At 47.8% G+C, this 26745-nt stretch overlaps 1 protein-coding gene across 1 annotated transcript in view; it reads right to left on the bottom strand.

Annotated features, from left to right (window-relative positions):
• Window positions 1-26745, bottom strand: part of TNS3 (tensin 3) — a 217173-nt gene that overhangs the window by 73813 nt on the left and 116615 nt on the right. Inside the window, exon 15 of the mRNA XM_056108286.1 lies at window positions 8895-10112. Within this exon, the coding sequence (XP_055964261.1) occupies window positions 8895-10112 (1218 nt within the window). The remainder of the gene's footprint in view (window positions 1-8894; window positions 10113-26745) is intronic.

The raw sequence follows: 26745 nt of genomic DNA, 5'->3' as shown, positions 1-26745 counted from the left end.
CACTGAGCACTTCCCCACCAAGCACGAGGTGCTGGTGGAGACTTCCTCAAATCACTGATGAGAAAATTTTAAGAACAAACAAAACTAAAAACAAAAACACCTGCCCACTCTCTTTCTTAAATATCAAATCCCAAGTATGTAAACCAAGAAAGACACAGCTATGTTAATGCTGGGGACTGAGCATGCACCTGTATTTCCCTTGCATTTATGGCACGGCAATTCAGCTTTATTGGGGTGAATGTTCGATTCAACATAAAGAGAAAGAGGCTGAGAACCCCGAGTAAGGCCACAGCAACTATTCTGCTCAAAGGTAATTGTAAAGCCAAGTCATTCTCCTCTGCCCGCTGGAAGCAGAATCCGAACCACCTTTGGGATCTTCCCTTTTTTGATGTTGTTTTCGGAGTGCCCTGGAACAAACCCAGGGCGTTAAACACGGAGGCACATGGCCTGCAGGTGACCGACAGCCCTGACTCCTTGCAGCTCCCAGGTAACTGAACTCTGCAGACAGTGTGACAACCTCCCACTCCACAGACTTAGAGAAAACCTCCCAAGATATGACCTTGATCTTTTATCTGCAGCTCAAGCACAAAAGATGCTCACTGACTATTTTTCTTTGGCATGATCATAGAAAAGCGAAGTGCTGCATTAAGAACACTTGCACAACAAAACTTGAAAACTTCCCAGAAATGGAAATAATTGTGCTTTCAGCTCATTGCATTTTTATAATGCATGCTTGTGCTAAAGAAAGAGAAGTACCACAACAATAAGCCCAAACACTTCCCAGCCTAAGGAGTCCAGAAAGATGATATTTCCTTCCCTAAACTGCAGTAGAGATTGATTCATCAGTCCTTTTACCTGCAATGTATGTTTCTGAAAAGCATGGAACAGTTGTTCAAAGCCTTTAATCTTAGAGCTGCGTGATGCTCAAGTCTCTGAAATCCAGGCCTCCCTCTCTGTTAAGCCTCTTTGACTAACCAGAATCTCAGAAGTGTCTGTGGGAGTACAATGCTAAGAAGGTAAGTTCGGGATTGCAAAACTGAAAGTCCCTTCTGCCAATAAACACCAAAGTGCTTGATAAGGAGATACTGTTTCCTCTAAAAAGGCACATTTGAAGGAAAACTTATGCCTGAACAGCTAGGAAACATACACTTGCTGTGTGAAACTTCAACAATACTACCATATTTTACCTAAATAAGCTAGAATTTGCTGCTTTGTCTATTTGTTTGGGCCCCACCTGCCAATGTTCGGGGAATCAGAAAAAAAAAATAATACAAATAAGCAGAAAGGAATGGCAGTGCTGATGATTTCTTAACACCGTGAGTTAGGGGCCGAGTTTGTGTTTGTTAGTGCTCAGGGATCACTCACGCACGGTACCTGTTGCAGGGGATGAAACCAGGATCAGCCGAGTGCAAAACAAGCACTGTGACTCCTGTGCGATCTTCCCTGGCTCCCAAATAAGCTATACTTTCAAGCACGGTATAAACATCTACATATTAACCAATATGCAAGAGTACTATTTGCCTTACAAAAGATTCTTCCCCTTAATGCACTGACATTGGTGCATACCACAGTGGTTCACACTTGAATGTGGTCTGACTAACACAAACTATGGCTCAAGGTGTTAAGAAATCAGCACTGCAGTTCCTTTTAGTTTGTGTTTTTTTTTTTCTGATTTTTTTTTCCCTAGAACACTTGACCATACTAACCTTTCCTCAAAATTGTTGTTGGCAACTACTGCATTTACATAACATGCCTCAGGATGATCACTAGGGCTATTCACCTCCAAGGTCACCTTAGTGGAAGTCACTGCAGGTGAGTGAGGCCACAGCCCCAAATGGCCAATAGGCCACGAAGGAAAATCCCTCATGTATGACTTTCAGGAAAAGGCTGAGTGGTAGCAAATTTAGGCCAGCACGTCTGGGCTCCACCAGCACCTCTATTTGGGTGGAGGGAGTCTTCCCACCATCTGCCCTTGGGTAGACAGATCCCAACCCTCCTCAAATGAAAGTTCACTGGGCAGCTCTCTTTCCAGACCAATGTGTTCATCCTTCCTCTCTCAAGGCTTCCTAAAACAAGCTGGACACTGGACATGAGGGAGTGTCCTCAGTGGACTTTCCATCCTGAAGAGGGGCAGTATAAGTTAATAACTGCCCTGTAAACCAGCTGTCCACTGACAAGAAACTCAAACGATATCCAAACATACTACTAGCACATAAATGTTCATAATAGCCAAAGATACAAACAGCTTAATTAATAATCCATCAACCAATGAATGGATCAATACGACATGGTCCTAAAAAATTAAAAAAATGAAAAAACAAAAAAACAAAAAAACATGGTCCTCCGAAAGGGGGAATATTTTGCAGGCTTAAAAAATAAACAAAGAAACTGACAGGAAATAAGCACTGACCACAGCACCATAGCCGAGCTCTGGAAAACAGTAGTCTCAGTAAAAGAAGTCACACACACAGACTACACAGAAAGCATTATCACGAAAATGACATGCCCAAAAACCCAAACCCACAGAGAGAGAGAGAAAACCAAGGCTCGTAGAAAGTCAAGCTCCTTCTAAAGTCTTCAGAGTTTTGCAGTTTGGATCCCTTTTATTTGGGATAAAATGAAATTAAAACAAACCTGTGGGCTGTCCCCTATTAATGACTGAAAGTTCACACTTCTCACCACTTTGAATTTCTCTCATTGTAAGTTGTGGACTCGAAGCTTCAGTGCAGACATCAACATCTATGGACCAACACGCAGGGGTAGGCGATCACATTAGCACCATGGGCAAGCAGGACACAGGGTCTGCACCAGGCCAGCACCCTGGCTGGGGTTGATGACCCGAGTTAATATTTTGACAACATGCAGGAGAGTATTGGAGGTACAAGGAAAACAGAACAGCCATCTATTCAATCAGGATTTCCAGAAATGGAGCCATTCTTCTGCTACTTGAGTATTGCTGGTCAGAATCTCCCCAGTGAAAGAACGAGGTCTGTGAAACTGATGTACGAGGCTCCCACACTGGAGAATCCTCAGGGAGTCATTTTTGTTTCTTCCCAAATCAGTACCCCCTGACCCCACTTCTGTTTATAGACACTCAAGACACATTTAGCATGTGCACAAGATGAAAGTCACGGTGCCATCTTGCAGATGGCAGGGTCCAGGTTGAAGGGAACAGGACAGGGTCATATGGAGAGAAGCTCTGTCTACATACCTGACAGGGTGGCAGAAACACAACAAGCAGAGCACGTGGTTTAGGCAGCACTGGGCCCCAAACACATGCAAGCACTGGGCACCAGGCCACCTTCCCCACCTCCAGCACAGCTTTGGGAAGAGCAAAGGTGCTCACCATCCCCGCTGCCATCATTCTAACCAGTGTCACCATAGGCATCACCACCAACACCAGTGTCATGATCATGCCCTTAGGACACCACTGTCCCATCATCACTCCCAGTGCTGTCATCACTACTGTCACCAGCACCCACGTTATTATCCTGCCAATATCAAGGAGACTTTTCCAGAAAACACTCAACCTCCATGCAAGATTTTCACCCCTAAAATAACAGGTGTGCTGCACCTGACAATTATACAGGACATCAAGTGTTCCCCAGGAGGATCACCAAGTAATGCATTTCCCACCCGCTATCTGCAGGTAACTAAGGGCTTTCTCAAACTCATGACAAACTCTACAGAATAGGAACTTTGTAGGAACTTCAGGATACTGGGTCTCAAAAGTCTGGAGTAAGACAATGTGAAATGGTGCCGGGGTAAAGCAGGTCCTGAGCAGCACTCAAGTTCAGGACCCAGCACTCGACACTGGACCCCTGCTGCCCCAGTATCAACAGGAGTGATCCCTCGGTCCCCTGAAGCTCTGCTCAGGAGCATACACACTCCTGCCCTGGGCAAGAAAATAGAAGACAATGTGCAGTTGTCTGCAGGGGAGCAAGAGAGAGGGCACTGAGAAGCTCGGGGTTCTCATCGTCAGCCAAGCACACAGGGCTCTGCTGAGACACTGGCCCCAGTCCAAAGGGTTGAGCCTCGAGAGCCACAGAGAAGCATTCACTCACTTCAGGAAACCAATCATCTTCTTGGCATACTAATGCCAAAAGCCATGGCCGGGCAGTGCAACCCCTGCACCTCATTCCATAGCTGTCATCACCACTGTCCCCAGCACCTGCATTACAATGCTGCCAACATCAAGGAGATATTGGCAGGAAATATCAAGTGTCACATCGTCACTCCCGGTGCTGGACGACATGAGCTGAGGGTGCGCAGCACCTTCCAACACAGGCTCCACAGGTCCAAGCCCTGGGAGAGCCTGTACGCCCACCAGCTGCAGGGACCATACTTCCACAACTCTGACTTCAGGGACTGTTTATCCTCTCACTAGCTGACCCAGTTTAATCTGACAGACTGACTGAATCTCAGAATCAAACATGCTCCCATGTTCTCTGCATCTAGCAGGTAGGAAGGAAAGTTTGCCCGCTTCTCTATTGAAATGGCCCAGAGCACAGAGTTCCAGCTGGGGAGACACCTGTGGTGTTCAGGGGTCACTTCTAGCCTGGCAGCTGGCTGTGGTGCTGGGGAACAAACCTGGAGTTCACAAAGACAAGTATGTGCTCCGCCCGCCCAGTCCTCTCACTGTCCTTACTCTGGAACATTCTTTGGGATTTCAATCAAGATATACCAGACAGCACCACATGCCTCCAGCTGCAAGCTGTTCTAGGACAGCCGTAACCGGCCTTACATCTATCCATCACATGGAAGTTCATTTAAAGTTCATTTAAAGGCCTGCTGCATCCCGGTGTGAGGCTTCTAAAGCAGACGGCTTGGCTGAAAACTGAAAGCCAGGCACGACATTAGGAGGACACAGCCCCTCTGCTTGGCCCAGTGTCACAAGCTACCATCAGCGATGGGACCCCAGTGCTAAGACGCAGCTCTCTGAACTGTCACATTTAAATTCCCAAAGGTCTTTGAAGGGCAGTGATTTACTATCATATCTTCCCACAGTAATTTAGTATCGTATCTTTTAATGGCTCCAAAATAATTTTTAAAAAGATTTAAAATGGCCCTGAATCTCTGCCAAAAATGAAGAAATCAATAACCGAATATACACTGAATTTTATTGGTCTACTGAATATTCTCCCATTCAAAAATTTATTTTTTTTAATTATATAGGAACAAGAGGACCTAAGATCAAAATAAAAAATTTAATTAAAGAGGTAAGCTCATCAGGTTCTACTAAGTTCATTTAAATATCACCACATGAGGGGGAGGGGAAAGACATAAAGGAAGGCTCTGAAAACTCAGCTCTTTGTTCTAGACTTAGAAACCACAAAACCTGGGTCTGGAGGTAAGGCCTTGCACACAGCCTGGGTCCAATCCCCAACACCCCACCCCATTGGTCCCCCCAAGAGCCCCAAGGAGTGATCCCTGAGCAGAGTCAGGAATAAGCCCCAAGCAATGCCAGGCGTGGCCCAAAACAAAAACCGAAACCAGGAATAGCAAAACTGAAATTGGTCAGTAGTGATTCCACCAACTAGAAAACTTATTAACCTAAAAGAATAATGACAGGTGCTCTTAATCCTGAAATCCCTTTCCCCATGAAAACTGGTGTCTCTGACCACTTCCAAATCTCATAAGAGGAAAGGCTTCTGGGTTTAACTTTTCTACTGCTTGAGGTCAGTGAAGTAAGATAATGCAAGCAGTTCTGTTCCCTATAAAATCTTTTTAAAATTTAGAATCTTGAATAAATCTTAAATGAGCAAGTTCACACATCCATACATCCCAAAGATTATATATCTAAAACTCAACTATCAATAACTTTGTAAATCACAGTTCTTTAATTTTTTTTTCACTTAATTTTCACTTAATCCCCGTTATTCATCGATTTATTCGAGCGGGTGCCAGTAACGTCTCCATTCATCCCGGTTGCGTGCTAGCGTAGCCCAATGGTATCTGTTCGTTTTAGGAACATGTAGAGCCTCAAACCGATCATTTAGGGTCTTGACGAAGAAGTCTGACCATCTTATAGGTGGGCGTCCACGTGATCTTTTGATGTCTCGTGGAATCCAATCAGTAATGGCTCTAGTCCAGCGGTTGTCTGTAAACCTCATTACATGTCCAGCCCATCTGATTTTTGATGTCTTGGCAAATGAGACAGCGTCTCTGATTCTTGAGCGTTGACGAAGATCAGAACTCCGGATTCTATCTCTCATTTGAGTGAATCGTGATATTCCAAGCATAGTTCTTTCGATTCCTCTTTGAGAGACCCGAATAGTGTTCTCATCCTGTTTTCGTAGGGTCCAGGTCTCTGAGGCATATGTTAATGCAGGAAGAATAGTGGAATCAAAGAGATGTGCTCGTAGTTGGAGGTTCTTTGTCCTTTTAGTTATTTCTTCAATGCTCTTGAAGGCATTCCAAGCCGCTCTCTTCCTCCTGCGTAACTCAGGTGCCAGGTCATTCATCATGTTGATTTCTCGACCTAAGTATATATAACTGTTGCATTCGGAGATGGTGGTTCCGTTGAGAGCGAATGGAGCGTCAGGAACAAGGCTGTTTCTCATAAACATTGTCTTCGTAAGATTCAGCTGTAGTCCGACCTTTCCACACTCACGGTCAAAGTCCGCAAGCATTTGTGCCGCTTGGCTGATGTTTGGTGTTATTAGAACGATGTCATCAGCAAAGCGGAGGTGGTGTAGTTGCCGACCATCTATCTTCACTCCCATGTTTTCCCATTCTAGTCGTCGCATGATGTTCTCGAGGGTGGCACTGAAGAGTTTTGGTGAAATGGTATCACCCTGCCGAACCCCTCTCTTGATATGGATGATTACTTCTTTGTAGAATGGTGAGATCTTGGTAGTGAATCCGCAATAGAGCTCACGAAGGATCCTGATGTATTGAGTTTGTACGCCCTGATTGGCTAGGGCTTCCATGACCGCTTCCGTCTCAACAGAATCAAAGGCCTTCTTTAAATCAATGAACGTTAGACAGAGCGGCATCTTGAACTCCCGAGATACCTCAATGAGCTTGGTTATTGTGTGGATATGGTCGATGGTACTGAATCCTTTTCGGAATCCAGCTTGTTCACATGGTTGTCCTTCATCTAGTGTTCTGCTAATCCTATTTAGGATGACTCGAGTGAATAGTTTGTTCTTTAATAAAACTTAAAAATCACTTTATAAAAATCCAGACAGGATGAGAATGCTATTCAGGTCTCCCAAAGAAGAATAGAAAGAGCTATGCTTGGAATATCACGTTTCACTCAAATGAGAGAAAGAATCCGGAGTTCCAACCTCTGTCGACGATCAAGAATCAGGGACGCTGTCTCATTTGCCAAGGTGTCAAAACTCAGATGGGCTGGTCACGTAATGAGATTTAAAGACGACCGTTGGACCAGAGCTGTTACCGACTGGATTCCACGGGATGTCAAAAGACCACGTGGCTGCCCACCTACCAGATGGTCAGACTTCTTCGTCAAGATCATAAACGATCGGTTTGAGGCTCTTCATGTTCCCAGAGCGAACAGATGCCATTGGGCTACACTAGCACGCGACAGGGACAAATGGAGACGTTACTGGAGCCCGCTCGAGCAAATCGACGACTAACGGGAAGTTAAGTGATTAAGTGATAAGTGAAAGATCCAAAAAACTTGGATATTTTGCTGCAGAGAGTCAACTCTCACTACTGCTACCTGACAGCCTGTATTAGAGTCTTCTCTAGGGTTAGAGCAGGGTACACTGCTGGGTATGGCCAAAAGAAACAAACAAAAAAGTCTCATGGATGCTCCTTTTGGTGAATAAGGCTCAGGGTCCTGAGAGCCCAGAAAAGCTGGGACATCACACCACTTGTGCTCACTTTTTTTCTTTGAGGAGAGGCACGTCCAGCGGTGCTCAGGACTTACTCTTGGCTCTGCACTCAGGGATGCCTTCTGGGAGGCTCAGGAATCTATATGGGGTGCTTTGTGAGATCTTGGCCCATTCAGCCAGCTTGGTGGGGTCTTCTCTGTGTAGAAGCTTCTAGATGCACACAATGCCTTGCCTCAGAGACCCCATTATCCCAGTGTCCTTTGACTCCTGGCCCTCTCCAGGCTCACCCTGATAGCTCTGGGGATGACACCTTTCAGGTTCAGTCACTGATTTAATCTCGCATTTGTCCCCCCACATTCATGCAGTGACTGCTGACTCACCCCATGCATCCCAGCCTGTCCTGGCATCTGAGCGGGGTAAAAAGGCTCTTACCCAATGCAGACCCTCAGCCACACAGCCTGTGACTAAGGGAGCCTGTCTCCGGGTCGGCAAGCGGCCTCACCGTGCGGCCCAATTCCTACCCTCCCTCTCAGCCCAGCTCTCCTGAACTGCACCCCTGGTCCAACACCCAGAATGCTCACTTGTTCAGCCTCTTCCCAGGGGCATCACCAGAGCTCCTGCCTCTCGGGAACAACTCTCCATACCTCATGACCAGTCTAGGGACACCTCACAGGGCAGGACTCACGCCCCTGACCCCACAGACTTCCTAACCCCAGACTCGAGAGTGGCGTCTCATGCTCTTTGGCAGAGCCCTGTTTGTGGACACACTGGCGCGGAGGAAGACACTGCCTTTCTAAACCATCTCCTGTCGCACCCTGACTCTGTGAAGCTCATGCTGCAAAAGGCAAGACTGAGGCAAACAGCTGAGGCACCTGGTCCTCACCGACTGCTCAATCAAGTGACAAAATTTCGTTTGCAGAAAGCCAAGCAAGGGCCCCCCGCCTTCGGCGGAGTCTAGCAGGTGGGCTTCTCTGATCAGTGACAGGGAGCATGGCCTCCTCAGCCCAAAAGAGGAGAGTTTCACATGGAGTGAAATGTCTCTCCACAAGGACCTCGTGGGAAGCCACCTTCCCAGGAACACCAACTCACCTGGCCTCATGGGCGCTCTGCAGCCCTCTGTGTCCTGCAAGCAGCCGCCTGCCCGGAGTCCACCTCCCAGGCCATTGGCCTGGCCACCAGAGGCATTGAGGTGGGTGGGGACGGGCTCAAAGGTGGGGTCCAACTCCAAGATGAGTCTGTTGAGCTGCTCGATGGACTGGTCAATGTCCAGGGTGGGCGAGCCCAGAGAGGGGTCTGTACTCAGCTCCAGGCCGGTCCCGTTCACCAGCCCCATGTCGGAGAACCTGGGTTTGCAGGCCCTGCCTAGAGAGGGGCACTGTGTGTCCAGGGGCTGTGGCCCTAGCCCCAGGCCCCTGTGGACAGCCCCCCTCCCAGGCCCCCTGGCAGGTGTGACCAGAATGCTGGGCTGGGCCTGCAGCAGGCCCGAGCTGTCTGCTGAGCCCCGGCTGACAAGCCTGGCTTCTGACTCGGGGCCAAAGCCATACTGATGTGTGGCCACCATCTGCTGCTGGCGGACCCAGGTCTGTGTGGAGTAGCCACTCTGTCCAAAGGCCTGCGTCTGGGCAGACACAGATGGCTCCCTCAGCAGAGGCTGCAGTGGTCTGGGCTCTTGACCCCCAAGAGCCCGCTCCCGCTCATATGGGGGCCCCCCACTGAGGCCCAGGTCTGGGCCCAGGGGACCCTGTGGCTCTTCTCCAGGGCTGCCAAATCCATCCGAGAGCAGCGAGTTCTGGCTGGTCTTGTGGCAGGTGGAAGGGCCCAGGTGGGCCGAGGGGTGGCCCTCGGAGGAGGACAGAGTCCCGATGCTGTCCACACTGTGCAGGTCATGGCTGGGTACCTCGTCGTCCAGGATGTCCGTCTCCCGGTCCCTGGGCATGCCATCTCCGTTCACATGAACCTGGGCGGGTACAACGTGGCGTGTCCCGCTGTACTTGCTGTGAGCATCAGTCATATCCTTGACGTGGCTACCAGAATCTTCTAAGCCAAAGCCACTGAGGAGTTGGTCCAATTCAGCTTTCTCCTGGGGGCTCAGGCCCCTCTTGGGCCCCGGAGCAAGGCGCTCCTCAGTCCTGTCTGTCTTGGCTGAAGTGGTGGAGTGTCCAGAATCACTGCTGACCGACAGTGTGTGCTCCCCGTGGTCTGGGCTGCTGGTGGAAATGGCAGCTGGGGGCCCCCCCAACTCGGACGTGCTCTTCTTCCTCACCTTGGCGTAAAGACTGCCATCCACAGGGCCCTGTGTGTGCAGCACTGGGAGGGGAGAAACAAGAAAGAGACTCTAGGTCAGGTATGGGCAGGGTACAGGACCCTTCGAACAAGTAACGTTCATTTTTTTTAAGCAAACAATTCACAACAACCAAGCACTAGTAACTGGGGACAAACACTCCTCATGGACCCTCCCAGCGGACGTATGCCCCAGCAACAGGAACCAGAGTGGAAACAATCTGAATGTTCCAACATACTCGGGAGACAGAATCCTTTGGCCTCGAGATGCAGAAAAAATCATCTCCTTAAAACGGGATGTCTCGCCCTTGCAATCATTATGCCCTGAGGATTCAGTTCATTTCACCATTTGTTTCACTTCTGAGCTCTGCTCCAACATTCCCAAGAATTTCCCATGACGCTTGCGACAAGAGACAGCCCATACTCATCAGTCTACCTCAAGTCTCCTGAGTATCTCCTATGGAACCAAGGAACACAATCTTAGGCAACACAATACCTGTTTTTGAAGCCTGCCACCCTCTCACCATTCCCAAACCTAAAAGTGGAACTCAAGGAAAAGAGACTTCCAAGGCTTACATCTGGTCTGTTTTCAGTTTTGTTTGTTGGACCCAGTGTCAGAGAGCTCTGCACTCAAGGTTCACTCCTGGTGGGGTTCAAGGGAAAATGAACGGGGATGGAACCTAGTTCGGCTGCATACAAGGCAAGCACCTTCCCTGCTTCTCTCCCTGGCCCCTGGGGGTCTGTCCATTCAGCACAGAGTTTCTGTGAGTGCACAGCAGGCCCACAGGCCCAGAGAGCAGCTCTGCAGGCAAACCTGATCAATAGAACAGAAGGGTTCTTGCCTTGCATGTGACCGGCCCAAGTGCAATCCCCAGCACCCCATATGGTCCGCCAGCATGCCAGGAGTGGTCCCCGAGTACAGAGCAGGAATAAGTCCTGAGCACCGATGGGTGTAACCCAAAACAAAACCAAAAAAATGTGGGTGGGGAAAGCAAGCCTTGTTCCCATTATGACTCAGCCCAGGGTGTAGCATTTGTGGCATTCAGTTACTCCCAGCCCTCACACTGCTGGTGAGTAGAATGGCTACCAGGGTCCAGGCCTGAAACTGACCAACAGCAAAGGGAGTTCCCTGCTGGCCTTCAGTCGCTCCTCCCATATCATTTCTTCAGATCAAGTGTGATGTTGTAAGCACACAACACAGGAGGTGCTTCAAGGCCCTGGAGCTGCTGTACGCAGGTGGGCTGAGCAAAGGCCAATCTGTAAAGACCTGCCAGCACTCTGCTTTCTGTCTGTCACGCTAGAGGTGAGACTTGGTCAGCAGTTTCTGGACTGTTTGAATTACTAGGGCAATATGATAGGCATTTGGGGATACTATGCTGAGAGCATGAAACCAGCTCCCTCTTGCGAGACTGTGCCCCAGGAAAGAATGAAAGGGGGAGAACAGTAGACATGGGACAAGTCCAGCAGGGAACATCACCAACCGTGTCCTAAGAAGAGCTAGGGGAGGACCTGCGAGGGGGAACAGGGCACAACACGGAGTGTGACTGCTGAGATTCTAAGAGGCAGGGCTGAATCAAGCCTCAGGAATAACTCAAGGGACTGGCATGGATGACTACTAGAGTTTAATGAGCACCTATTAGAAGACAAGTACATTTTTGTTCTCATTTTCTCTCATTTCCCTCCCTATTTTTACAGTCTAGTCCACCTAGTCAACTAGCCATTATTACTCCTGTTTCATCGAAGCAGGGCTGGAGTGATAGCACAGCGGTACGGCGTTTGCCTTGCACGCAGCCAACATGGCCAACCCGAGTTCGATTCCTCCGCCCCTCTCGGAGAGCCCGGCAGGCTACCGAGAGTATCTCGCCTGCACGGCAGAGCCTGGCAAGCTCCCTGTGATGTATTCAATATGCCAAACACAGTAACAACAAAATCTCCAATGGAGACGTTACTGGGCCCGCTCGAGCAAATCGATGAACAACGGGAGGGCCTTTACCTTTTCCCTTTACCATCAAAGAAGGAAGGAAGAAGATGAATGAATTGAAATCCACTAATTAACGGGAAACGGAATTAATGGGGAACAGGAGTAGAGTATACCGTGTGCATGGGGGAGGGTGGGGCACGGTGGAATATCTATATATTACCACAGACTCAATGACACTGAAAACATGAGATCCAAACTACAATCAGCAAACTTTACAACATACCTATCAAGGTGGATAGTGAGTGGGTATGGGAGGGAACACGGAAACACCGTGGAGAAAAGCTGATACTGGCAGTGGGATTGGTATAGAACATCATATGCCTAAAGCTCAACTATCAATAACTTTGTCAATCGTGGTTCTTTACATTTAAAAAAAACTAGGAAAATAAATGTAACTATTTGAGAAAGCAGCTGAATAATAGAAAAATAACAGCATGACAGAAGAATCAAAGGTCCCAAATTCAGCAGAGATGCAACCAGAACCCAGTCCACATGGCTTCCAGTCCAAGGCACTTCACTTTCAGGGAGACGCAGGAGGGCACACACCAACAGCTCCATCCACAGGCAACCAGTCGCCACTCGCCAAAGTGACCCTGGGCTGGGTTGCAGGACATGCCAGTTCAGCCGCACCAAACTCTACCAATTCAGTAAGAGGAGACCCACAACCACCAAGCACGCATCATGTCATCGATAAGGGTTGAAGAGCCATGAAGGAGTTAAGGAACTTGCCTTGCATGTGGTCTACTCTAGCTTGATCTCTGGCACTGCATCTCAGAGCACTGCCAGGGTCTCTGAGCAGAGAGCCATGAGTAAGCCATGAGCACTGGCTGGGTGTGACCCAAACACACCCCTAAATGTCATCTCTACAATTCTGCAAGTATAAGATGTACCCCAGATCATGCTTACAAATGATGGAACATTTTTAGGCTCTGATGGATTCATGTCCACTGGGGAGTCAGAGCTCAGATCAGATACCAGTTCCTGGGCAAGGGTTTATGCCAAATCACCCTTGGGGCCACCAAACCACATGGTTTGGTGCTCAATCTTAATATCACTTCCCAGTGAAACCCTCATTTGGTATGTCCTTGTTTGAATTTATGAATATTGGTATTTATATTGAGGTGAGTCAATTATATGAGATTATCTAGATGAGAATCCTATCAGAGAGAAATAGTACGTTTGAAAAAGAAAAAAAAATAACCACAACACAGACAATCAGCTTTAGAGACACTGAGGAAACACCAGCAGAGATGCAACCATGAGAAACACACTGAGGAACATACCAGCTTATTTTTGCTTCTACTAGAGTTCCTTCAGGATAATCTAACTAATGCAAGCCCTGAGAAATGAGGGCTTCCACTTCAATTCTGCAGAGCATGACAAGGACAGTGATGTCCTCTGCTTCACAGGAGACACAGACCCCACTACACAGAGGACGCATGTGGTCAGTGGAATCAGTGCTGCATCCTGGGTGAGCAGCAGTGGGTGGAGATGGGGGGTGGAGGCAGACCACTGTCCAAGAATCCTAGAAACAGATTTCATGCTAGGAAGATTGTGTACCTGATTTTCACATCTTTTTCTCTAAATGTGATTTAAAAGAATTGGCCTAATGACTTCAAAAACAACTGTCAAGAACAAGCTGCACAAACATTCACCACCCAAATGTTCATCGTCTCCAGGGAACACGATCCTTTCATCAAGGTGAACTGACTCTTGTAGGCAATGAAGGGGCCACTTACTATTTTCATGAGCAGACATTCGAAAAGGACAGGCATTTTTAAGCACACACAGAATGGGCATCGGAAGCATGGCTGGAGCTGTCCTCAGAGCACTCACCCAGGGAGCCCGTGCGAGGGACACAGCCCAACAGCCACGATCATCCTCCTGGCATCACGCACCCAGAAGCCGGCAAATGCTTTTTGCTGTTGCTCAGAGAGGACCACATTCGGCAGTGTTCCTGGGACTCCTGTGCTGCCTGAAGTTCCATTCCTGTCCCTCCCCAATTAATAATTTACACACAGAAAAAGAATAACAACCAAGACTGCAAAGTCCTGAATACATCCCTTGCAAGTTTCTGAATTACTTAGAAAGAAAGTCTTTCTAAAAGCCTGGGAACTCTGGACAGACATCCAGGGTCTTCCCTGTGGTTCCATCATTGATGGCCTGGTAGTGAAGAAAGGGCTGACACAGGTTCTCTGGAATCCCCAGATTGTACTTTGGTAAGAGGACTCCACTTGCAAGACAAAACCCACTGCCCACTTCAGTGAGTGAAAGTGAGGACTGCTTCCAGAGACTGAGATGAGGCCTCCTTCCTGCATCCTTCCTTCTTCCTCCTTCCTTGTTACTTGGTCCCATATGGACTGCAAAACCCGAGTCACTGATGGGATAGAATCGTTCTTCCCACTCAGAGTGGCCACAGGATTCACGGAACTCACAGCAAGTATCCGAGTGATGGGAGACAAGATTACTCTAACAGCTCTTTCCACAAGGACAGCGACGGGCCTCCTATGCAGCCTCACTTCCTCCCTGCCCACCAGCTGCTTCCTGGGCCTCTGCCAGTCTCAGTGTCTGGTGCTCCTCCTTTCAAGTGAAAATTCTGAATTCCACCTATCCATCGACATCCCCAGCTGAGATCATGTTCACTCCCAGCAGAATTCTCAGTAGGACCCCTATGGCCCCTAGATCCTTTCAGGCTCACTGCGCTGAGCACTCCCCACAGCGTGCTCGGTGGCCCGCCTGGAGAGAAGCGGGGCAGGGATGGTGGTGCAGCAGGCACAGGTAGCAAATGTTGGGTGGGGTGGGTGGGCCACGGAGCAGAAGGGTGGCAGAGACTGCAAGAAAGAGCAGCCACCCTGTTGTCCCTCATCAAGAAAGAGGGAGTAGAGGAAGAGGCCTCCCGTCTATGGACAGCTTCAAGTTTATGGCCCAAAAGGCCCAGGGTTGGATCTCATTTGACTTTCAGAATAATCCGATCACGATCGATCAGATCATGATCATCCTGTTGTTCGTCGATTGCCTCGAGCAGGCCCCAGTAACGTCTCCTTCGTCCTAGCCCTGAGACTTTGAAAAGTGCCATATTCAAGCCTCTTTCAGGGTTAGGAGAATGAGATCCATCGTTGTTACTGGTATTTGGCATATTGGGTACACCACGGGGAGTTTGCCAGACTCTGCCGTGTGGGCAGGTTACATTCGGTAGCCTGCCAGGTTGTCCAAAGTAAGAATGAGACAATAAGATGTCGCTTCCCGGAGCTGGGTTTTCTAGTCTGGGTTTTCCAGAGACTAGAAAACCAGAATAATCCAAACAAGTAGAAATCAAAAAGCCTCTTTGACAAAGAAAAAAATAAGTAACTCAGAGAGGCTGTGTCAATGCTTAAGAGACAAAAAGAGATGGCCAAGTACAACACTTAGAAGTCAAATCTCCCTCACAGCCATCTGTTTTCAGGTCCTTTCAAACTGAAACACGAAAATTCCAGACCAGCCAGCCACGTTCACGTGGAATGAACGATTTCGTTTTGGAAGGAAATGGGTCTGACTGTATTTTCTGCATCCCCTGCACCAGGCACGTGTACCCTCAGTCCCTGACTCCTGAGATGCTGCTCTGTGAGGGTGGGGATGATGGTGACGGTGAAGTCCCTGTTCCCCCACTATTCCAGCATGTCTACACCTCTGGGTCAGGAGCCTTAGCAGAGGGAGGCCCCCAACAGTCCCATCCCATGGTGGCAGCAAGCACAGCTACGATCCCTTCTCCCTCCTGCAGATCCCGCTCAGGCCACCTTGCTAAACCCACTCACAACACCCTAAAGTACTCCCCGGATCCTCCAGGGATGAATGACCTTACAGACACAACACTCCACTCCCCACCCCCACCCCAAACCATGGAAAAGCGTCTCAAGAGGAGGAATGGCAAATGATGCCGCCATCATCTGCTCGCTAGAACATTACGGTGAAACCAGCTCCTGGTGGTGACCTCACCTCAGAATCTGTGCCTGCCACGAGAGGCAGAGCTAGGAGGGGGAGACAGGCGGGTGCTGGGGCCATCAAGGGGCAGAAAGTGACTGAGACCAAAGAAACTCTGCGTCTTGGGCAGGGAGAGGGGCAAAGGCCTGGGGATGCACACTATGTCAAGTGGGTTTCACCGTAGAGTCTACTGAAAATAAGAAATGATTAAATCAAGACAAAATGAAAATTCCCTGTGTAAGGGCCCCAGCCAGCCACGTTCATGTGGGGTTAGCAATTTTAGAAAAACAGGCCTGACTGTTTTCTCTGCGTCCTACACATGCAGACACTCTCATTCCCAGGAGACTTCGGGGATGAGCTTTTTCTGCACACCCCTGCACCACCACCACACACACACACACACACACACACACACACACACACACAGATACACACACTCATACAAGCCCACAGACAAACACAAACACACCCACATGCACATTCACACACACTCACATACTCACACACACACACACATACGTATTCACACACACACGCTCACACACACACACACACACACACACACACACACACACACACAAACCACCTGCTACCTCCTTAGTTTTCTCCTCTCCTGAGACTCCATCAGATGGCAGAAGTCTCCTCTCTCTGGCATGGGATCCTGGTCTCTGTGCCTTGCTGGTACCATAAATGCTTGTTTTGACTTTTTCATCTCCTCACAGACTTTCTGGTCTAAGTTTCAGATCTGTCTCTCCCTTAAAAAGTCTGGTCAGAGCTGTATGACCTTGATGAGCCACTCTACCTCTCTGTGTCCCACCTTCACTTCACTGCTCTGTAGAGAAACTGATCTGGCCAGGTAGTGAGTCTGTATGAGGACCTGACGGAGGATCAGTCAAGGATCCAGAGCCTGGGAACTGTAAGAGTCCTGCAGTGAAGCTGGAGAATATAAAATTCAGCTCAACTGACACACTCTGAAAATCACATGTAATAATTGTTTTGAACAAAAAATTCCAAGGAAAAAGTCGTTTTTTTATTTGCTGGCTTTTTCCAAGGGGCTGGAGCAATAGCACAGTGGGTAGGGCATCTGCCTTGTACACAGCTGACCTGGATTTGATTCCTCCGCCCCTCTCGGAGAGCCCGGCAAGCTACCGAGAGTATCTTGCCTGCACGGCAAAGTCTGGCAAGCTACCGTGACGTATCTGATATGCCAAAAACAGCAACAACAAGTCTCACAATTTGTTGTGAGACGCTACTGGTGCCCACTCGAGCAAATCGATGAACAACGGGAAGGACAGTGCTACAGTGCTTTTTCCAAGATCCAGGGAGGCTTTCAAGCACTGCCTCTGATGTTGGCACCTGCGGTGCTGGGAAGGACTATGGTTCCCATTCAGGACTACGGAATCTCGGAGATCAAACTCAGGGCTTCACACTAGTTAGACAAATGTTCTACCACTTCAGCAATCAGCCCAGGCCTGGATTTATTAGTTTTTGTTGCTTTTATCTTATAGAAAGTTCCAGGAGTCATTGTTTGCAAATGACTCGAACAGCCCAGGCGTCAATTGTCACAATATCTACCAGGGCATGGTTCTATCACCTTTAACTCTTACCAGTTAGAAAATATTCAAGCGACATGATTCACTCAGCCCCTCAGATTTCAGGATGACTAAGCAACAATAAGTAGCTGAACGACCTCCCCACTGTCTCCTTCACTCCCATAGTCCCAAGGACACCAAATTCCACACAGGACCCATGAGGTTAGTGGAGTGTGAACTGACCACAGGAGCACAGCAGTAGAGGGGCAGTCAATCCATCCTAAGACCTGCAGAATATTTCTGATGACCAGAACATCAGCTCTGACTGATCAGACATACTTCACAGTTTTCTCCTTGAGAATTGCCTGAGGGGGAACACTAGCTGCTAAGAACTCTACAGTGTGCATCTCGGCCCTATGAGGCTGACAGAACTGCACAGTGCACATGCATCATGGCCCTGTGAGGCTGTGTGCAGAGAGGAGCCTAGGTCTGAGGAAAAAGAGGTCCTTCATCAAGAAAACTAGGCTGAGCAGGGTTGGTGGTCTGAGTCTCCAAGACTGAGGGACCTGCCCTTTCTAATCAAGAGAATGCCCAGGACAGAACCTGTTCCCTTCCAGGTGTGTATGAAATACCCTAGGCCACACATCTCTCTTTTCCACGTGTATGTTTATAATTATGGTATAACCTCTCACAAAATAAGATCTGCTTTTATTACATTTCAGTTGGACTCTGCTTCTGTGCCAAGGAGCTCACCTGCATTTTATTGAACTGCTTTCAATTCCAGAGAAAATGAAAAGATAAGAAATAATGACTGCAAAGGGCCCTTTGACAATACATCCTCTGATCTACAAAATCAGAAACTTGGTAAGTCTGGAGAAGTAATAATGGAGGAATTACTACAGGGTTAAAGAAGTATATTCTTTTCTGCCAAGTTACTATTTTTTTTAACAAAACAAAAAAGATGCTGATAAAATGAAAAGAATTTCCTAGATATGAAAGCCTGGCCTGAGAGCTGTCTCCAAACTCTCCACGCTGGGAACGTGCCCTTCTCTTGTCTGCCGTCTGACACTGATAGCATGACTTGCTCTCCATAAATTCAAAATTGACCCCCTGAACTATGAAGATGTCACCCAAAGCAGGAAAGAGACTTTTCAGAAAGCAGGTGGGTGCCAGTACCCCTCACCTTTAATTGTCTGTCAGGGCAGCAGCTAAAAACTGCTCCCTCTAAAGTCAAGATACGCTCTACACAAATATTTTCTCAAAATGAGCTTGATATGGGAGTCCAAGGGGGAAAAAAAACGTTCTGAAGAGCTAAGACTCCTCTGGTCAGGGACGCATGCACAGCAAATCCACTTCTCCCTTGTGCAGCCAAGGCGCGGCCTGCAGGCACTCCTGCCATCCAGGGTGAGGCTCTGGAATGCTTGATAAGCAGTGCGGGTCCACGGGCAGCCTGCAGGATCGCTCCCTCGGGCGAGCACTGCGCTTGCCCTATGCTGCTAGTGTCAAAAGCACATACTTTGGCAGCTTCTGACCATGCAGCTGTTTCCCGGTTGGTCCTCCAAACTAAGAAAACACAGGCAGATGGGAACACAGGAGGGCCCATGGAGCCAGGGGCCAGCAGGCCAACCAGCCAGGGGATGCTAGAGCGCAGCGATCCACAAACTCCTTTCCTGACCATCAAGACTCCCACAAGAAGAATCAGGGGAGAAAGGCCTCGAGCTGCAAACAAATCCGGAAAAACAGAGGCTGTTCCTTCCTGCCAGGTGAAAACTCTCTGTTCTAGTTAACTCTCCAAATGCCCTTCCCTTCCCAGCAGCACCTTCTCCACCCTCTGCAGCTTTGTCTGATATGTAGATCTCAGGTCTCAGAAAGGAGCTGGGTTCTGCTACACAGCCCAAGAGACAGACCAAGACAGACCAAGACAGACAGAGATAGATCTACAGACAGACACCCCCCCACACATACACACACACACACACACACACACACACACACTCTGCTTACCTCCCTTCCAAATAGCCCAGCTGCTTATTCATTCCATGGCTGGGGGCCCCCCTCACTACGCAGAATTCCTTCCAGCCTAAAGCAGTAACACCCTGGCTGCTGTGCCCCCACATGGACAGGGCTCTGCTAGTAAAGAAGTGGAAAGGCTCGCAGGGCAAGCAGGGGACTTTGCTTCCACCAAAATGGCCAGCTCAATGTAAACAGGAGGCGGGGCTTGCTGCAATCAGGTTTTGTGAAATTTGAACCCCAGAGAGTGAGAAGGCGGGACCGCTTTCCCCAGCAACTCACTCCACACCTAAGGCTTGGCAGTCAGCACCCACCTGCTCGGGTTTAGGAAACTCAGATTCCTGAACCATTTGCATCCTTACAAAGGGCAGCCAGAAAACACACACACACACACACACACACACACACACACAAAACCTGTCTCTGGGTCTAGTTCTGTCTTCATGCTAAATATGGCCAAGTTTGTTGGCCAGCATGTATTGCACATGGCACATCACACATGGTTTCCATCCGCTCTCAGAATTCTGTGGTCTGTCCATTAACCTAGCTGATTCTCAGGCCTCATTAAGACCAGTTTAGATTTACGTCAGCCCCACATTTTACCCCTCTGCCTTGGCTGGGTATCAGCAGCAGCAGGGCAGGTGTTTCTACTCTTTAGACAGCAGAACACAGTGTGCAAACCAGCAAAGCCATTCTTATGTCTCTGGGTCCCTACGATACAACTCAGACACGTAAGCTGTTGCTTCTCAATCAACCTGAGAGGGAAAACTCTTCCTCTGGGTCAGTGCAGTCCCATGTCTGCGCTGACAACAAGAAGTGGGCACAAGCACAGCACACATAGGACAGAGGGAAAACTTCCCTTGGGAAGAAGGAACTTTTTTTAATTAAGGGATTCACTGCATTTCTTGTTCAAGAAGGGTTGTCTAATTTGGAAGTTGGTTCCTGTGAAGGGAATCAATGCCTCTGTTCCAACTTGGCAAGTAAAACTGTCTCTATGATACAGAAAGCAGGATACTACTTAACATATTTTTTCAATGTGTTCACATAAGAGAGAGAGAGAGAGAGAGAGAGAGAGAGAGAGAGAGAGAGAGATTAGAAGTAGAAGTAGAAGGAATGGACCTGGTCTGAGAACTAAGGATAAATGTCTGGATTTCTCCACAGCATCTGGGGCTTTGCTAAGTTATGTCAACTCTTTGTCCAAGTATGACAGAGACTAAGTCTTCTCCTGAGCACAAACCTGAAAGTAGAAGAACTTTTGCTTCACACAGCTGAAAAGTATGGGGGGAAAAAAAGCCTATGGGACTGGGGAGATGGATCAGAGAGTTAGAGAGACGCACTGTATGTGGGGGCCCCAGCAAAACACGGGCCCCCAAGCTCCCTCTAGAGTGGTCCCCAAGCACCAGCAGGCATGACTCAAAAAGAAAAAAGAAGAAAAACAGCAAAACTACCAATAAGGAGGAGGAAATACAAGCACAGGCGCCCTGCGCACTAGCTCCATGACTCCATTTCTAATAGAAATGACTGGGTTACGTTTGTGCTTTTTAAAAAAGCATCTACTTTCATGCTTCCCACAGGTCTTTTGTTTCAGTAGTCCCTGGGTTTTCTCTAAGTTTATGGTAACTTTACAAATGATCTGTGCCAAGCCCCATCAGGAATATATGCCTGTCACCAACCTGACCTTCGGATCTTAGCGTTGGTTTTAGTAGCTACCTAGCACCTAAGCTCAACGTACTGTGATTTCCCATGCATCCACTGGTGGTCCCATTAAACAGACACTTTCAGTTTATCAGCAGGAACTTCCGAAACTATTCGGTCTTGAAGCTTTGCTCATGTTTCACCAGAAGGGAGTTCAGTGGCTCAGTGTTCTTATAGCTCCCAACACTCCAAAGCCCTGCGAAGATGTAATTTTGTGCACAGTGTTAAACCTTTAATAAGATTTGCTGGATTTCCCAGACATCCGTAAGTAACCAGCAAAGTGGGACAGTCTGAAAAGTACTAGGTGGGCCTTCAAATTCAGGTTAAGACCAGAATAACTGGATCAGAACCCCAATCAGACCACATGAAGGTAAGGGCCCTTCCTCTCACTGGGTTCTGTCTCTCATCCAAGGACAAGGTATAGCTACCAAAATTCCCCTCATCAACATCAAAATATCTCTACTCTTCCAACTGCCTGGCCTGTATCAGTGACAATGGATTTTGGGCAATATAGCCATTATACTCAATGCTGATGAAAATAAATCTTTAAAATTTTATTAAAATAAATCTTTAAAATTTTTTTTTTAATTTTAAAAACCACTATTGAATTTTAATAGTATACTTTGAACAGTACCCATCGCAATCCTAGTTATTTTAATTTCCTGTATTGAAGTCAAAGTTCACTGTAACAGGCACTGCTCCATTTCGCTGCCATGGTCTACAGAATTCAATGCAACACCAAACTAGTCTCTGCTTCTGGGTGTGTGAAAGACAGCTTCGGGGACAGCCATCTACCTTATTCATCTGATTGTCCTGGTGGCCTGCCACAGACAGAGCAGGCCAGGGCAGGGAGGTCTGAATGTCTGTCACAACACCACCCTCTCCTTTACTCACAGTTGATTTTATAATCCATAGTTAACAGCCTGCAGCCACCGACTCTCCTGGGATCACTGGCCGACCCCCAGGTTTCTTTCCTTCAACGCACAGCTGCCCACTCTGGATAAGCATCTGCCTTTTCTCTACACAGACACCCACTCGCCTCAGGTCCTGACATGTGCTTCTCAGACAGACTGCTGGCCATCTGTTTCCCGCGACCCATGGGCCTCACCTCCCAAGAAAGAACAGCAGGGGATTGGTGCTGACCAGCAGACCAATGAAACCCAGAGCTTTTGCTCAACTTGACGTGCATCTTCTCCTTCAGGTAAAATCCGTGAGCAGGGGACAGTTTTTGCAGGAGTTTGGCCAAAACTGCTTACCCAGTGGAGCATCACTGGAAGCTCATTGCCACTCAACTAAGCCTAATTTTCAAGAAATAACTAAGTGTTCTACAAAACACATCCTCAAAACTGTATGCTGAATATGTTACTCGATTTAGTGAAGTAAAGTAAAAGTAAAGGCCCTCCCGTTGATCATCGATTTGCTCGAGCGGGCCCAGTAACGTCTCCATTGGAGACTTTGTTGTTACTGTGTCTGGCATATCGAATACTCTCAGTAGCTTGCCAGGCTCTCCGAGAGGGGCGGAGGAATCGAACTCGGGTCGGCCATGTTGGCTGCGTGCAAGGCAAACGCCCTACCGCTGTGCTATCGCTCCAGCCCACTCACTCCAGTACTTTCAGATATTTAGTCCCATTGGAACTCGATTTAAGTTGGCATTTATCAACCTTTTTCCTCTCCAACTGCTTGCCTCCCCACCATCCTGTGCCATGGCACCCATTTACACAATTCACCTGTAGTCCGCTTGAACAGCCTGGGTTACTGTCCAACAGCTGAGAAACCCTGGTTGAAGTGACAAACTCAAAGACTGTGTCGCACTTCTGGCTCTTCTTGCAGAGAACTCAGAGAATATAAGAAAACAAAGAGCTGCCATTCCTTCTGTCCTTGAACTGACAAGCAGAAAAGACTTCGTGCAATTGTGTGTGTGCATGTAGCATCAACTCTTTCATTTCTTTAGATTTAAACACGGCTTTAATAATAGACAGCCTCTAAAACAGCCATATGAGCAACAGCATCCAATTTTTCATACAATGTTTAATTTTAAAAAGTCTACAAGGATAAAGTAGGGGCCAAGGGTATGACTCAAAAGGGATAGTGCACCCGGAGTTTAATCCCCCACAACACTTGGCCCTAAACACTGCCAGGTATAGTCAGCCCTGGTGATCCTTTAACATCACTGGGTGTGGCTCCTATTTTAGAAAATAAAGTAGAATGTGGAGTGGGGAGGTTTGGCAGGAGGAGAGGGGAAGGAGGGGCCACTGACCAGTTGAAATTTACTGTTCCAGAGACATCACCACCACCACCAGCAACACAATGGCCAACAGACGAAAAGGCAGGAAGACCCAGTTCTCTCAGTTTCTCTCCCTACAGAGACTAAATAAAGGGACCCAAGCCAGTGAGATTTTCCCAGCTGCCCCCTTTTCCACAAACACTTATGCCACCCTCTCAATTCAGGGGCAATATTTCCCCTGCAGGAGCCCTGATCCCTTTCCAAAGGGGCGTGCGATAGTCATGTACAAAGCAGCTGAAAGAGCTCCCCAGATATCTGTTAAGCCTGAGGAGAGAAAAGGAGAGCAAGGGGGTTCGGTCCTTTCCCTCTTTCATCTGGAAGCCCCATTAGGTCAGAGGCAGAAACCAGAGGGAGAGGGAGAGAGTAGAGAGGACACTCCTGCATATGTGTATCTAGCTCTCATTCCTCTCAGCCTCTTAAATCTATTAATTGATTTTTCTTTCTTAACTTTATTCAATCATTGAATTTATCATGGGCTGGAGCGATAGCACAGCGGGTAGGGCGTTTGCCTTACAAGCGGCCAACATGGCCGACCCGAGTTCGATTCCTCCGCCCCTCTCGGAGAACCCGGCAAGCTACCGAGAGTATTCGATATGCCAGACACAGTAACAACAAAGTCTCCAATGGAGACGTTACTGGGCCCGCTCGAGCAAATCGACGATCAACGGGAGGGCCTTTACCTTTACCTTTACCTAGGTACAAATGAATACAATAGTGTTAATGTTATTAATAGTATTGCTATACAAAGTTATTGCACCACATTACCCCAATATATCCATTACTTCCACACTGACCCTGTGTGGAAGTATTGGACACTGCCTCCAACTGGCTTCCTGACTCCCCACATACCTATTGGGGCCAGACTAGGCCATCAGGATGAGCCCATGTAGACTGTCCTGCAAACGGGCAGGAATACGAGACCCATGAGAATGGGCGAGATTACTCGTATGTCCAGACTGGTTTGGATGAGGCTGAACATCTCTTTCTTTAAGCTGCCTTCAGTAAATAACATAAATTTCAGTATATCAGTCAGTCTTCCTCTTTTCACAGATCCCAGGTGCTTACTTAGCCTGTGTGTTTTCAGTATGTAGATCCCATGTACTTAGCCTGTTTGTTTTCAGTATGTAGATCCCAGGTACTTAGGCTGTTTGTTTTCAGTATATAGATCTCAGGTACTTAGCCTGTTTGTTTTCAGTATGTAGATCCCAAGTACTTAGCCTGTTTGTTTTTAGTATGTAGATCTCAGGTACTTAGTCTGTTTGTTTTCAGTATGCAGATCTAGGTACTTAGCCTGTTTGTTTTTAGTATGCAGAAAAGCTTTCAGCTGTGCATGTTCTTCCTGTAACTTCTTTATTGATGATGTCACTGTATTGATCCCTTTAGAGATGTGTACAGTAGGATGGTAATAAAAGGAGATCTCAGGACCCTTTACCTTTGTCAGAGGGTCTGAGCGAATCCAGACCCTATGAGAAAAATAATTTCTCTTGCGTTCCTTGTTTCAGCACCTCTGACTGAACAAATACTCACACAACACATACCCCCACCACTTGGGAACATGAGTTTTGTAATCCAAACCCTGGGTTCGTCATACCATTGTCTCATACTGTTGAACAATGTTATGTTCCAGTTCTATCCACAAAGCATCTGAAGACTTCATCTTTTCTTATTGCTGCATAATATACCACAAGTTCATAATCCATTCATCTGCCACTGAACATTTTGGACATTTTCACATCCTGGCTATTGCAATATATATATATATATATATATATATATATATTTCTCAATGAATAAATAAGACCATATCTTTTCAAATTAATGTTTTTGTGTTTGGGGGGTAGATGCCAAGAAGTGGAATTCCTGGGTCATATGGGAGCTCTGGGTCTTGGCCATTGATGGGATCACAGGGCGCCAGGGCAGCTGGTGGGTGTAACGCCTACATACTGGAAGACGGGAGATCTGGGTGGAGAAGGCCCCAGTCCCAATCTGAGCAAGCTTGGAGATCTACGCCCCGGGTCCCTCACACCTGGGTTCCTCTGCTGGTTCCTTCATGCATAAGGCTTGTCCGAATGTGTGGAGAGTGATCTTAAGCATGGCTGTGGCTGGAACTGGAGGTCTTCAGCTTCCTGGGCTCTGCTCGGGGTGGGGAGGGAAACTCAACCCACCCTCCTCCACGGGACCCCAGTAAGGAAAGCCAGGAGCGGAGGCAGGAGACTCTGCACTATTCTCTTCTGGGAGCAGGGTATTATAGTCTCTGGGTCTTGGCCATTGATGGGATTACACAGCACCAGGAGGCCGGGGGGGTGGGGGGGGAGGGCAGTTGGTGGGTGTAACACGCGACATCTTTTTATCTAGGTCTTACTCTGGAGAACCTGGCAGGCTACCAAAATTATCCTGTCCACACAGCAGAGTCTGGCAAACTCCCCATGGCGTATTCAATATGCCCAAAACCAGTAACAATAGTGGGTCTCATTCTCCTGACCCTGAAAAGAGCCTCAAATATGGCACTTTTAAAATCTCAGGGCTAGGACTAAGGAGACGTTACTGGGGCCTGCTTGAGGCAATCGATGACCCACAGGATGACAGTGACTGTGATGGGAGCTCTACTCTTAATATTTAGAGAAATCCTCAAACTCTTTTCCATAGAGGCCAACCTAGATGACATTCCCACTAACAACAAATGAAGGTTCCTTTTTCACCACATTCCCACCAACATTAGGTGTTTTCAGTCTTCTCGATATATGCCATTCTCACAGGTGTGAGATAACATCTCACTGCATTTTGATTTTCATTCATATGCCTTCTCAGAAAATTGTCCATCTCCTTGCCATTTTTATGATGGGATTATGTTTTTTGGCTGTGGTTAGCTTTGTGAGTGCTTTATATATTTTAGCTATTAAACTTGAGCACTTGATCACTTGATCTCCCGTTATTCATCGATTTACTCGAGCGGGTGCCAGTAACGTCTCCATTCATCCCGGTTGCGTGCTAGCGTAGCCCAATGGCATCTGTTCATTCTAGGAACATGCAGAGCCTCAAACCGATCATTCAGGGTCTTGACGAAGAAGTCTGACCATCTTGTAGGTGGGCGTCTACACGATCTTTTGACGTCCCGTTGAATCCAGTCAGTAATAGCTCTAGTCCAGCGGTTGTCTGTAAACCTCATTACGTGTCCAGCCCATCTGATTTTTGATGCCTTGG

This window comes from Sorex fumeus, unplaced genomic scaffold (assembly GCF_029834395.1).
Source record: "Sorex fumeus unplaced genomic scaffold, SorFum_2.1 ptg000205l, whole genome shotgun sequence".
NCBI lineage: Eukaryota > Metazoa > Chordata > Mammalia > Eulipotyphla > Soricidae > Sorex > Sorex fumeus.
This window is presented reverse-complemented; position numbering and strand designations above follow the sequence as displayed.